The following is a 15,286-nucleotide window of genomic DNA, read 5'->3' on the forward strand; positions in this document are numbered from 1 at the left end:
GAATATTTTTGTAAATTACTGTGTGACCTTGATATTTGTGTCATACAACCGCATTATTCACGTATGCTCTTCTCTATAAACTTCTCCAGATTTAATAACTTTACTATGTTCAGATTGCACATCCTACTCTTCAGCTCCGCCCACCTCCTCCGCCCGCCTACCTATACTTCTTATATTACTGTACTACCACTTCTGCTGGGCCCAACATTCAAGGTTTCTGTTGCCCTCCATGTTTATCCACATATCTCCTTCTTCTAACTCTTTACTCCCTCTGATTGGGCACCATGCTACACCCTTCATTAATTACACTATCCATCAACATGACCCCGAAAGCATCCCTCCTGCCTCAGGTCTTTGATTTACAATACATGGCTTCTTTCTCACCTTTTTACCTGCACCATTTATAGCTATATCTGTAAACCGTGCTTGTCCTAAAGTTTATATAAAATGTTTGAAATGTCAACACCTTCTAAGTGACACAGTCAAGGTGTAATAATTACTACTTCTGAGGCTCAAGGGAGTCTCTTATGTTGATGTAATTCGCCACATATTCATTTGGTTGTGGGACTTTAAACATCTAAAACAAATTCTAGGCTTTGTTCTTTCAAGAAAGTACAACACTGACCTAGGTAATTAGCTTTTCTTCTGAGGAGATTTTTAGCATGTAATGACACTGTTTAGTTCTGCTTAAACTGTCATTTCTCATCAGCGCATAGAGGACTCGAGCAGTTCTTTTAGTCCAAAGCCCAAGAGTTTAAATCCCTCCTATCTTACTGTCCGCGCTGGTGGGTAAATAGTGCATGACTTTTGTACATCCGTTTGGTAGCTAGGAACATTAGGTACCTAAGATATCAAATTAGTCCCGTCTGCCGTTATCTACGGTAAATTAACCTTGATTCCTAAATAAAGTCTGGATCTATGTCTTTGGTGTGCCTCGAGTCCAAGGGGTATGCACTTGGTGGGCTGTTTCTTTAAGTATGAACCATAGCTGGCTTTGACAGGGCGCTGCATTACGTGAGTACGTTGGAAAATGCTGACAATCGATCTATGGCAATTCTTAATGTGCAAAAAATATCTTTCGTAAAGGAAATAAAACAAGCATTGGTATAGCCAATAGGTCTCGCATTTACGCGAGTTTGAGCTATTGGCATTGTAAATGACAATGGCTTTAAGTTTTTTTTTTCGTATTTATGTTTTAATAACGAAAACAAAAATAAAAGACATTGTTATTTGCAATGTCAATAGCTCAAACTCGCATAAATGCAAGACCTATTGCATTGCAAATGCTTGTTCAAAATGCTCCATGAAAAGGAATGATTAAGTGAATGGCACATAAGCATCATGACGCTGGTGGCGGATGTGCAATTCTCTCACCGCATATTTTTCGTCAATCATGCACACACCTACAGAATGAGATAGATGCATTTTTTTATTATTTCATTTACTGATCCAAGCTAGTAGGCGCCAATTGGAGCAGTAAATTAAAAATATATATTTTACTTGAATGAGAGCTTTTTTGAAAGCAGTGCAGCCCACTAGCAAACGGCAGGTGTTGGCTTCTCCAAAAACATAACCAATGTTTTCTTTTTGTGTTGCAATTCTTTATTGAAAATAGTAATAATGTTTTTAACGTTTTATGGACCTTGAGGTGTGGGTAAGCAAAGGAGGAATGGATGGGGAAAGCAACGGGCAGTGAGCAGCATTGAGCAAGCTGGGCAAGGGGAGAATAAGTAAGAAAAATAACGATGTGGAGGAATAAGCATTTGACAGGGTTGAGGAAAGAGGCAGCAAGCACACAAAGGTGAAAGCAAGTGTCGGAGGTGAGAGCAACACAGAGTATGTGAGGGGCAGTGATTTTGGGGTAACGGTGCAAGGAAGAGAATAAATGCACTCTCATGGAGTGCGTACAGTGAAAGAAACCAGTAGTTTCCTTCATGTGAGCAGTAGGCAATCAAAAATGATGGTAGAGAAGTTATGTTAATACATTTTAAAAAGTAGCAAGCAAATGAGTAACAGTAAAGCCCACCAAAGGTAAGTAATAAGCTGCCTATTAGTTCATTGTCAGTTTTTGTGTATTGCCCCTAAGAGGTCTCTTGCAAACAGCTAAAGGTTGTCTGTAGGTAAGACCCGCAGCATGGTAAAGAAGCAATGCTCAACCAATAAATAAGAAGCAAGCAAATGAATGACCATAAAGCCAGCCACTGGTAAACAGAGGGAGGTTTCTTAGCCCACTGTTATTTTTAGGTCGAGGACCGTAGGCTGCTCTTGCGCAGTTCAGTCCGGAAATTCAATGTTTCTTAGTACGGGGCTTGAACCCGCCCCTCTTCTCCATTGGCTGGCCTCGTAAATACTGGCCAGCCATTGGAGGAGAGGGGCGTCACTCCCTTTTAAGCCCCTTCTTTTCCCGATTCGGGGGCGTGTTTTTTGCGTTCTTTCTCACTGCGACCTCATCCGTCACTCAACAAAAAACACGCCCCCCAGTCTGAAAAGGACGGGGCTTAGCTTAAAAAAATAGCGAGCGCTTGTTCAGGGGTTTACTCAGTCTAGAGTTAGAATAATAAAAAAAAAAAATCTCCTTGCAAATCCCTGAAATAAGTGTAGATCCATGTGGTGTTTGACGTTGTGCCTATACAAGACATCCGCCTATCTCGAACAATGATGCAATTCGAAGCGTACATTATTGGCAGTGATGAATTTCGAAGTGTGCATTATGATGAAATGACAAACATGCATCATGGACCATAATGAAATTACTAGCGTGCGTTATAAAATTACAAGCGTGCGTTATGGGCAGTGATAAATTACACGCGTGCACTATGATAACGTTACAAGCGTGCATCTTGGACTATGATGGCATTAGAAATGCGCAGTATGATGAAGTTACAAGTGTGCAGCTTGGACACTCAAAAGTGGGACGGAGAAAATAACCTCAACCTTCCGTAAGGTGCACACTTGCATGGGCAACCGGCTAATTGTTGATTTTGTACATTTCACGTTTTGTTGTTTTTTTTTGCTGCAACCACCTTTATTCCGCTTCAAGGCGACCACAGGGTGAACAGGACTGCTGACCCGTGTAGTAGTCCACATTTACTGGGCGTGCCAGTGGAAGTCTGTCTGTATAGATGTGTGGTTCACCTGCTTCGTGCACAGGTCGTGTGTGTGATAGCATGTCAGCGCTGTGCAAATCCCTGAAATAAGTGTAGAAGTGTAGATCCATGTGGTGTTTGACGTTGTGCCTATACAAGACATCTGCCTATCTCAAACAATGATGAAATTCGAAGCGTACATTATTGGCAGTGATGAAATTCGAAGCGTGCATTATTGGCAGTGATGAATTTCGAAGCGTGCATTACGATTAAATGACAAGCGTGCATCATGGACTATGATGAAATGACAAGCGTGCATTATGGGCAATGATAAAATGTGAAGCCTGCATTACGATAGCATTACAAACGTGCATCATGGACTATAATGAAATTACTAGCGTGCGTTATGGGCAGTGATGAAATTACACGCGTGCACTGATAACGTTACAAGCGTGCATCTTGGACTATGATGGCATTACAAGTGCACAGTATGATGAAGTTACAAGTGTGCAGCTTGGACACTGATGACATTGCGGTGTGCATAATGTACAGTGATGCCATTACAGGATCTTCACTTGTTATCACTGACGGCAATGCCCTGACTTTACAGCAAGCAGTAATGATCCGTGTGCCTAGAGGTTGATTGTGTAGAGTTCTGTGGGTAATAATGCCTCCGCTCCCGCCAGGCACGAGCTGCCTGGATACAGGAAGACATGTCACCGGGCACGGGTAAATAAATGTCTGAATACAGGGAGATAGCCGAGCTCTTCCTGACAGGTGAGAGAACCCTTTCCTCCTGCAGCCCTACAACCAGTGGCATGTCCAGGTGCCAGAGGCAGGGCCGGACTGGAATCGCTTCATTCTACAAAATGTCCACATGGTCCCCATACGCAGGAGGGTGGAACGTGCCTTCCACGCCTTCCTCCCTCTCCTAAAATGATTCCACTCCCTGGACTTCATTGGTATCATCCGCCAGGGACTCTCGCGTTCACCCTCCTGGGAGCTTCAATATGCCGCTGAAAATGCACAAAGACCCAATATTTCAGTCCAGATTTTCGTTCTACAAATTATTGATACACACAGCTGTGGCCCAGTTGTTTAATGTTAGATTTTGCTGGACTACGACTCCCAGAATGCACTGTGGTTATATGAGAACTCAGCACTTGAGGTCGCCAATGACATGGAATTAACTCTCAATCAGGTGTGCACCGTTTGAGAATGATACTGCACTCAGTCCCCCACACACACAACCCCACACACACACAACCCCCCCCACACACAACCCCCCCCACACACAAACCCACACACAACCCCCCACACAAACCCACACACAGCCTCCCCCCCCCACACACACACACCCCACACACACACACACACACCCCACACACACATCACCCCACACACATCACACACACACAACCGCAACCAATCTATTGCCCTCAGTCTATCTATCGCCCTCACTCTATCTATCTATTGCCCTCCCTTTATCTATCACCCTCCCTCTATCTATCGCCCTCACTCTATCGCATCACCACAGCCTCACTCAGCACCACCACAGCATCAATCGGGGGCTCCACAACATCACTATGCGCTACCTCAGCATCACTGAATGCCACAGCATCACGCGTCGCCACCACAACATCATACAGCGCCACCACAGCATCCATCTGTGCAACAATTCAACAACAAATGGTTCAAATATGTTCTCTCCATGTTTCAAGCTTTGTTACAAATGTCACAAAAAGATGTTAATATTTCACTTCTGTTCTTGGATTTCGTCACAATAAAATACACTGAACATAATCTTTACAAAAGTTATTTACAAAAGTTTAAACTATTGCCATTATAAATTACAATAACTTTTATTTAAGTATTTGTAATATCAATACATCTAAGTCACGTAAATACAACACATATTGCATTACAAATGCTATAGGTGTCATTTGCAAAAGTTATAACTATTGGCATTGTAAATGACAAAGCTATTAATTTAGCTATTTTCAAAACCAACACACAAATAAAAAAATTGTCCTTTATAATACCAATAGTTCTAACTTTCCTAATGTGAAACCTATTTCATTGCTCTGTGTGTTTGTGTGTGGCTTTGTGGGTGTGGCTCTGTGTGTGGGTGTGAGGGTGCAAATGCAATAGGTCTCGCATTTGCGAGAGATTAAGCTATTGGCATTGTAAATGACAATGCCATTTATTTGTATGTTTTAAAAACAAAAATAATGTCATGACCAATGCCAATAGCTCTAACTTTAACAAAGACAAGACCATTGCTTGTTTAGTATGGCTTACAAGGTCTTTCACAAACAGTTAAAGGTGATCTTTCTAACAAGTTCCTAACCTTATTTTAGATTAAAGGTTCACCATACATTAAATTTGGGTTTTTACGTTAATAGTGGATGCAAAACCAGTCCATGCTTGTTTCCGGTAGTGTCCAGTATATTTGATTGTTCTGTACATCCTTGTTGTGAACATTTGTTTGAGACATAGTACCTATTGTGCTTCATGGTCAAAAGGTTACTCTTAATGGCAGGATAAATATAATTATTATCTTGGTTAAAGCAAGTTATTAAGTGTCCTATTACAGGTATGCTAAAATAATGTACCTTGTCTAAAATTAAAGGATGAATAACTTTCAAAGAAAGAAAAAGTAAGCCATTCACTGATTGATGCAAAAGGGAGCCGAGATGCATTGTATGGAATCAAATATTATCAATTGATCAGAGGTACTATTAGATTTCAGCAAATGCCCATGTGACTTGGAAATGGAAGTATCCAAGCCACAATCTATTCATCTATTAAAGAAATTCTTTATAAATGCAATATTGAGAATGGGTGTATGCAGATTTTGCTTACTGTTTAAGGGGAAAATAACTTTGAATGGGTGGCTGTCGGATATGTTTTGTCAAAATACTTGAGTGGAAATGCTAGTGATTCTTTCCCACAGTGAGCTGATTAATCAATCAGCATTCAGTCCGCATTTGTAAACTACAGCACTGTTACCACTAAGGGTATCTGGGCGTTGAGGATGTCAAGTCTCCGGGGATAAGTCAGGTCTTGAGTTTCTTTCTGAAGTCCACCAGGGAGGGTGCTGTTCAGAGGTGGAGGCACAGAGGTTCCAGGTCTCATTTGTTAAGCCTGCAGACAGTTAACTAACTTGCAGTTTAAAGCTGCAAAAAGGCAAATCATAATGTACAAAAGGCACAACTTAAGATTAATTTTTCATAATCCTTTAGTAAAGCAGCAGAACAAAGTCTCTGATGCGGGGTAAGGCGTGGCGACTTCTATTTGCGGCAGGTGTACTCGATTTAGTTCAGAATATATGATTAGCAAGGGCTGATTTAAAAAAAAAAAAAGCTTGTATGAGCATTTGAAATAGTAGTCGGGGAGTACTCTTTTTCCATGCTCTTACTTTCATTTGTGAATCGGCCGTGAAACGTACAACTGCATTTTAACTGAATTCAAAGAGGACACTTTTCTGTTTGTATAACTTACATATGACTATTCGCATTTTAGGTATTTTGGGGGCTATTCACAAAGGCATATAAGAACAGAAGAGTACTACTAGAGCACTACCGTACGAACTCTAAAATGCCTTTGAGAATTATTTTGAGCTTTAATAGATTACTCTAGTCATTAAATCACTTTGTCCAACTTAATTGTTGTCATTTTGTCCCTTAGCTTGCTTTGTAATTGGGGCAGGCACTTGCATGCTTTATGTATGGCGAGACTAATTCTGTGTATAACTGGGCTCTCTTTCAGTCGGAAATATCCCATATGAAGCGACAGAAGAACAGCTGAAAGACATTTTCTCTGAAGTTGGGCCTGTTGTCAGTTTTAGGTAAGAGTTTTGTTAATGTATTTCTGTAAATTGACTTTTGCAGCCCGTTCCAGAGATATTATTCAAATAGTGAGTTTTTTCGTCTGTGTGGTGCTCTTCTCATTTGTTCTTTCCAATTACAGAGGACATAAATCTCTTCTAGTTTACCTGCTCTTGGTAATTTCCTTTCTCCTGTGCATGCCACTAAATTGTTGGAACTTTATTGTGTTCTTTTGGAAACTTTTATTTCCAGCATCTCTTCAAGCTTCGAGTAGTACCACAGTAGCTAATATGTCTTTCAGTATCCGAAAAGATAATCCGTGGTTGTTGAAGTGTATTTTTATAGGGGATAGTCAGTCATGTTATGGTAAAGGCTTAGAAATTCAAACATAATTGATTTTAAAAGTAAGTACTTTGTTCAGAGGTGTTACTTTTCTGATGCACTCCTACTTGATATTTGTAAAAGAGATACTCATAAAGTAATCGTAGGTTTAAATTTCACTTATAAAAATATATCCATCTTCTTTAATAAAATGTTACTCTTTCAGCACAAGATTTCCATTAATCTATGTCCTAGATTTCATTGCTAAGTCGGTCATTATGTCCTTTGATTGTGTGAGTGTGTATGAACAGAGGTTGATCGTAGGAAGGACTGAGAATGTGCTGAAGTGATGGATGTATTGCGGTTGTGTCAGAATGTCTTGATTTTGATTCTTGATTTTACAATGCAGGATAGTAGTGTAGTTACTGGTGAGTGTTAACCTTAAGTTTCAGGACGTTGGGGACGTGGCCAAGATGGCAACGGAGTGAGACGTACTGTTGTGTCCCGCCGGCGCCACGTTTTGCCCAGCATTGAGAAGCAGCTTCCTGGGGCCAACATTGAGCTCGATCGATCCTGAGCCTGCTGTTACCCGTGGCCTGAGGGGAGCGAGTGGTGTCACTTTTCTGCCTCCCGGAGCGAGATAATTGGCGATCCGCGGAGGAGCGAATCGGGGCCTGGCTTTGCGGCCTCCGTTGCTTCTGCCCGAATGAGCAGATCCTGACTCCCACGCCCGACCCGACTGAGACAGGTGGGTGCGGTCTGCCGGCAACTGCACGCGGACAGCTTGGGGCCCCCTGATGTGAGGCGGCCCGCGCTTCGACCGGAGCTGGCTCTCGCGGACCCCTGGTGTGGCGCCGCGCCCGGTGATCGGGCCGGCGCCCGCTAATCGAGGCTGGTGCTTTCGGGCCTGCCCGAGCCGGGCGCCCTGCCATGATTCGCGGTCCTCCCGCGCCTCCAGGTCCGGCGCCGAGATCAGCCTAGTATGCATTTCGGGAGCCCTGTGCCTGGAGAAACTTGGAGAACTACGAGGAGTCCCCGAGGAGTCCCCGATTGCAGCGGCGATCTGTGAGCTTGCAGGGCACCCTCGAGGCCGAGCCTAGCAGGAGGAAGGTCGGTCAGTGGAAGATCGGCCGCTGACGGGAGAGTGGAGCGACTGCCATCTGGCATAGTGCTGCCCTGGTGCTGAGGCCTGGACTGTTTCTGGGGGGCCAGAACTTCCACTACCTGCCCGGGGGGAGATGCGGCAACTGCGGCCGACCGACCTGTAGTCCCATTGAGAGCCCCCTACCCAGAGTGGCCACCCATATCTGGAGGTGTAGCTCGGAGTGGCGGGCGGTGGAGGCCCGGCTCTGCAGCACGACGGACCTGCAATCAGTGGGGCTTTCAGTGGCGGCGAACACAGGCCTTAAGAATCCAGGATCCAGCGTTGAGCGCGACGGATTGAGTACTCACCAGGAGCTACAGGCTACCGGTCTTCGGAGGTACAGGCGGTGCTGCAGCGACTTGATTGGAGACGCCTGCTTGGCACCCCGGGCGTGGACTGTGTAGGGGGTGTTCAGGCTTGCTCTCCGGTATCCGGGTGGGCCTCTGGGTTGGAGGTATGGCGAACAGACTCCGTAAGGACAAACCGGGCAAGGATGGCCTGCCGAAGGGCCCGCTGCCTGCATCATCCCCTGGAACCAGCAAGTCGTCCCCGCGAGGAGACGATGACACGCCCGCCACCAAGGCCTTTATGATGGAGCTCTTTACAGCCATCAAGGAGGACATCTCGGAGCTCCGCTCCCAATTGGCGTCGGACCTGCGTGAGGTGAGGAGGGATGTGGACGGCATAGGAGAACGAGTGGCGACCTTGGAGGAACATGACCCGGGGCTAGCGGGAGATGTGCACCAGCTCCAACAGGACGTGCTTAGACTAACAGAGCAGAATCTGGACCTCCAGGCCCATGCCGAGGACTTAGAAAACAGGTCTCGCAGAAACAATATCAGGATCAGAGCGGTGCCCTGGGAAGGAGAAGGGGGGGACCTGCGAGGATATGTGTAAGCCCTTTTCCTACAGATTTTGGCGGAAGAGGACCTCAAAGAAATTCGTATTGACAGGGTCCACCGTGTGGGTTTGCCGCGGGGCCAGAGAGCTCCACCCCCTGACATATTTGTCTGTGTCCAAGACTTCCAGCTGAAGGAGCGCATACTTAGGAAGGCACGAGGAATTAATCCTCTGCAGTTTCGTGACCACCGTCCACTACTTTTTCAAGACCTGGCTGCTTCGACACTGCAGAAACTGAGAGACTTCCGCCCTGTGACCACATTCCTACGAGATCAGAATATGGCCTACTCCTGGGGCCACCCTTTTCGCCTCATCTTTCGTTGGCAGAACAGACTTGTCCAGGTCATATCTTTATCAGCAGCCAGGGAGCTACTTGGCCTAGACGACGCCACCCCGACTTCATGGGAGGGAGGCTCCCCATAGAGGCGTTGATCGTGCTCCCTGCCCTGGCAGAGAGTGGGTGGGTCTGCAGCAGCGGGGGGGCCGGACCTATCGGCTCGCCTGCACGAGAGGGGAACGGCAGTGGCCTCGGTTGCACTGGTGACGGAGCCGGAACGAACTGACACCTCTTCGGCGGCATGATGCCCCAGGATGGAGCTTCGGGGAAGCCGGAGGGACACATTTCTGCCAGGTACCACAAATGACCTCTGACTCTCTGGTGCGTCACCCCAGACATGTGTTTTCGGTGGACACTGCCTGCTCTCGCCACCCCGACCCTTACGGTCATTGGTGGATGACCCCTTTGCGATGCCTTTAGTTGTTTTTTTCTTTCTAACAGTTTGGGGGGGAGAGAGGGAAATGGGGTGGGGGGAGGGTGTGGGAGGGTAGTGGTGGTAGCAGAGGGTCTTGTGTGCATGAGTCGTGGTGTGTGGAAGATTATAGATGGGCTGAGATGAGTGGCCTGGAGGGGAGGTGTGGGATGGGGATTGGTTATTGCATAACGTGGTGCAGACTTGGGCCTAAGCTATTGGGCACTGCTTACACTTACTGTGGAGGGAAGGTTGAGGGGCACTGGTCCTGGCTGGAGAGGGGGAGGTCTGCGAAATGATACTGACTGTTGAGCGGGGTGGGGTTCTAATTCCATGATGCCTGTCACATTAGGTACTTGGAATGTAAAGGGTTTGAGCTCTCCCCAGAAACGCCAGAAGGTGTGGAAGTATATCCTTGACCATCAGCTAGACGTGGTGGGCCTTCAGGAAACCCACATGGCATGGAAGGATGAAACTCGCCTTAGGCATAAGCAATTTCCCATTATTTGTAGGTCCTCAGCCCCCACGAAACATAGGGGAGTGGCCCTTCTTTTCCGCTCTGCCTTACACTTCCAACCCATGGGAGTGCGTGGCGACAAGGAGGGCCACTGCTCATGGTTATGGGTATGCTCCTTGGCAAGCTGAGCACGTTTCTGGTCCTATATGCTCCCAATGCGGGGCAAAATGGGTTTGTGCAGGGCCTGCTGTGGATTGTTGAGGACTTCGTCGAGGGGGCCTTGGTAGGGATGGGGGATTTTAATCTGGTATGGCATAAAGAATTGGACAGCTCTCATCACCAGAGATCCAACGCTGGACTTTTCTCCGCCGAGACAGAGCAGAGGATAGGGGGCATGGGCCTTAAAGACAGTTGGCGCTTTCTCCACCCCCAGTCTAGGGACTTTACTTTCTTCTCCCATGTTCATCATTCTTATTCTCGCGTAGACCACATTTTTCTGAGTCAATCCCTTCGGGGGCACCTGCGCGACGCCAGGATATTCCCCCTGTCTGTCTCTGATCATAGCTTGCTTACAACTTGCTTACACTGGGTGACAGGAAGCAATGTTCAACGCAAGTGGTATTTTCCGGCCTCCCTAGTCCGGGATGACCCATCCTGCAAGGCAGTAACGGAAGGCTATTCGCGAATTTTTTGACTTTAATCACGAGAACGACACCTCTATTTTTGTTCGATGGGACGCATTCAAGGCATCGATTCGGAGCAGCTGTTTGGCACTTAATGCCGCCCTTAAGCTGAGAAGGACGGAACGGGAGGAGCTGGAGAGAGAGCTCTCTGCTGTTGAGCTGGCGCATAAACAAAACCCTTCCAGACAGACGCTGAGACCACTGACGGCTGTCAGGGGCAAACTCAAGGCTCATTATAATAACAGAGCGGAATTTACCTTGCTGAAATTGCGACGCCTCTCTTTCTCACAGGGGAACAAGGTAGGGAAACACCTGGCCCTCCAACTTCGAGAGAAGAGAGAGAGAGACTACGTGGGGGGGATCCGAGACGTGGCAGGGACCTTAATACATAGTGATGAGGCCAAGGCTGGCCTCTTCGGTGAATTCTATGCAGCACTGTACTCGGGCGAGGCTCTTGACCCTGGGAGACAAAGAGAATACTTGGACGCACTCCCGCTCCCTCGGGTGTCTGCGGAGTGAGAAGGTATTGACTTCCATTAAAGCTCTGCAGCCCCATAAAGCTCCGGGAGCGGATGGATTTACAGCTCTCTTCTACCAAACCTTTGCCTCTGAATTGGCTGAATTTTTGGTGCAACTTTTTAAAACCATGGCGAAGACAGGCATGACTTCGGGTTCCATGGCAGAGGCTATCATATCGATCATGCCCAAACCAGGGAAGGACCCATCTAAGTGTTCCTCGTATAGACCGATAGCCCTCCTTAACGTGGATGCCAAGTTGTATTCCTCCATCATCGCTAACAGACTCCAGGATTTGATGCCAGCACTCATTCACCCGGACCAATCTGGGTTCATTAAAGGGTGCCAAACTCATGATAACACCAGGAGAGTGATTCATCTAATAGAGAAGGCCAACAAGTTCAAGACTCCAGCGGTCCTCGTAGGCCTTGACGCCGAGAAGGCCTTTGACCGGGTGGATTGGGGCTTCTTATTCCAAACTTTGACGGCGTTTGGCTTCCCAGCCAAATTCCTGGAGATGCTCAAAGCGAACTATAGCAGCCCCCGGTCTAGAGTAACGGTTAACGGACATCTGTCGGCGTTCTTTCCGCATTCACGGGCTACCAGGCACGACTGCCCCCTTTCCCCCCTGCTTTTTGCTTTGAGCATCGAGCCCCTGGCACTTGCTGTGCGGGAAAACCCGGATGTTTAGGGACTGCCCTTCACCGGGGAACAACACAAGATCACCCTGTTCGCCGATGACGTCCTGTTGTCCCTTTCGGATCCCGCTCACTCACTTCCCCACATTCAGGACGCTCGGTCGCGTTTTGGGGAAGTGGCGGGCTTTAAGATTAACCACGATAAATCCTATGTTCTCAACCTCACGCTCTCTTCGGCAGAGATGGACCACCTCCGGCCACTCACACCTCTGCCGTGGACCCTCTCCTCCATAGTGTACCTGGGGATCCGTCTGACTCCCACGATTGGGAAGCTGAACTCTGCTAACTTCCCTCCCCTATTGCAGAGCGTGCAGTGGGACCTTGCCCGTTGGTGGCCACTGTACATATCTTGGCTAGGGCGGATTCATGCGCTCAAAATGACCCTTCTCCATAAGCTCTTATATCTCTTCTAGGCGCTTCCCATTGTTCTTGAGAGGGACTTCTTCCGTCGTATCAAAACACTGATTCACCGCTTTATCTGGCAGGGGGGGTCGCGCTCGTTTTTCGTTTTTAAAATTCTCCTACGCCCTAGGAAGGAGGGAGGGGTAGGCCTTCCCGACATAGTTATACTACAAGGCGGCACAACTACGGGTATTGGTGGAGTGGTCCCAGCCTACCTCGGAGAAACATTGGTTACACATGGATAGGAGTGTAGTGGGGAGAACGATATGAAAGCCCAAATGTGATAGGCCCCTGAACGCTTACATTAGTACTCCCACCGGCACTGCTTTGAAAGTATGGGGCTCGGTCTTTGGTGATGAGCGTTGGACGTCATTCCCGTCCCATTTTACGCCTATACACTTCAATCCTGCCTTTCCGCCTGCTGCACGTGAAGTTCCCTTTGATGCCTGGAGGGAGGGGGGCTGCCTAGCTCTCACGCACTTGTTCCATGGCTATGCCCCGCCCATTTTTGACAATTGTATGCGGGATTACGAGATCCAACGGGCAGAGCGGTTTCGCAATACCCAATTGCTCCATTGGGCGCTGTCCCCCTCGGTCAGAGATGCAGCCACCAGACCGCCTACCCCCTTCGAAACCTTCCTTTCTAAGACTTCCACCGTGCGTGGTGTCATTTCCTTCCTCTATAGCCTCCTGCTTTCTACGTCCATCTTCCCTAGACCGCGATACATGTCACTTTGGGAGGATCTCCTTGGACGGGATATTTCGGAGGATGAGTGGTCCCACCTGTGGCATGATATAGCAAAACACAATCATTCGATGGATCTTAGGGAGGCCCATCTTAAAACGATGATGGACTGGTACTTATATCCAGCTAAGTTGAGTCGGATTTTTCCGGACTCCTCTGATAGATGTTGGAGGGGCTGCGGCCTGCTATGAGACGTCAGGCACATCTGGTGGGACTGCCCTGTCATCCGTCCCTATTGGGAGGAGATACTGTCCCATATTAAGGAGATTCTGGGCTACCCGTTTGAGGATTCTATGGCACATATTTTGCTGGGCCTTCGGGATCCAAATCTTGAACACCAAACTAGGGCAGACAAAAAGATACTTTGGCTCTGTATTGGAGCGGCCAAACTGACCCTCGCGGCGGCTTGGAAGAAGACTGCAGCCCCAGCGCTTTCATTGTGGCATGCAAGACTATGGAAGTTGTTGAGCATGGAACGCATGGCTGATATCTTTATGGGCGACTTTCGAAACTTCACGTTTCGCTGGGGCCCCCTAGTTCGCTTTCTCTCTAAAGGATTGCCATCTGCGGTTTGCCCGCCTACGGTGCGAGCCCTTCATTTATTTCAAGTGTGAGTGTTATCCATTCAGTTGACTGTGTATGTGTGAATAAGCTACCAACACTGGGGAGGGAGGAGGGATTGTGGGTGGGGATGGGGATTTTTCATTCAGGGTCCGGCAATGCCCCGACACATGGCTGAGGCGGTGAGATGGTCAAAGCGGCGGAGAGTGCAGGCCTCTTTTGTAGTTTTGACTATGCAGGAGCACCTTATCCAGCCGATAGCCCTGAATCTGTTCTACCCTATCTCCGAAATGGGCTATGCTTCATGTACTTTCCTTTGACTAGTGGCCTACTAAGCCTCGAAGCACGTGCTTCCTTTGGTCCATGCCATCTCTACCGCCTGAATTTACTTTTGCCCCCTGTGGTAGATTGCCTGTAAATTAATTCTAACTTCTTTTGAGACAATGTGTAAAGTGCTTATGTAGGACTCAAAAAGTAACGGTTAAAACACAGCACAAGAAAAATCCCACACCATTTTAGAAAAATGAAATAAATGTGACATCAAAACAACAAAAAGCTAATGAGTCGAATGAAGTTATTTGTAAAAGTTTTTAGTAAACCCAGCACCCAAATGATCAAAGGTCCAACCGTGGACATCCTAGTCTTGCAAGACCAGGCAAAATTCTAAAGTTATGGCCGACGGATGGCGCCTCGCTCGGCTACACGAGGTGGATTGGGCCCGGTCTCTGCTTACCTTTGGAATTAGAAGAAATTTTGTAGAAAAATGTCTGAGAAGGTAAAGTTTAACAGGGCAAGATAGCCGGTGGTGTCTGAGGCGGAGGTGTCATTGCCAGGGAGCCCCTGGATGAAGTTGTGGGGAAGATTTCTACATTCCGACTTTGTCACTTATTTGGAAGTCCAAAATCTCCTTTGAGGTTTCGTCGATGAGAGCTCCATGAGGCCGGACATTCCTTGTGCGAGGGGCCACTGAACCGCATTTGCTGCGAGAAGAACTTGTCAGGAGCTGCCACGAAATCAAGCTGACCAGTTGGTTGGATTGGCAAGCAAATAGGTTCCCATCTCCTTTTGGGTGGAAATTCTCTAAGTTCCAACTTTTGGGTTCAGGCTGGGTAGACACCTCTATCACCACTTCCAATGGTCCAGTCATGAGTGGGCACCCCTTGGAGTGTAGGGCTAACTTTAGGCAGGGTCCAG

At 47.4% G+C, this 15,286-nt stretch overlaps 1 protein-coding gene across 8 annotated transcripts in view; it reads left to right on the plus strand.

Moving 5' to 3' along the window:
* The window catches only part of CSTF2 (cleavage stimulation factor subunit 2), a 321,862-nt gene that overhangs the window by 66,677 nt on the left and 239,899 nt on the right, over positions 1–15,286 (plus strand). For all 8 annotated transcript variants that reach the window (XM_086964627.1, XM_086964628.1, XM_086964620.1 and 5 more), the window contains exon 2: positions 6,858–6,936. In XM_086964627.1, the coding sequence (XP_086820753.1) occupies positions 6,858–6,936 (79 nt within the window). The remainder of the gene's footprint in view (positions 1–6,857; positions 6,937–15,286) is intronic.

The sequence above is a fragment of the Lissotriton vulgaris genome, chromosome 4_1 (genome assembly GCF_964263255.1).
Source record: "Lissotriton vulgaris chromosome 4_1, aLisVul1.2, whole genome shotgun sequence".
Lineage (NCBI taxonomy): Eukaryota > Metazoa > Chordata > Amphibia > Caudata > Salamandridae > Lissotriton > Lissotriton vulgaris.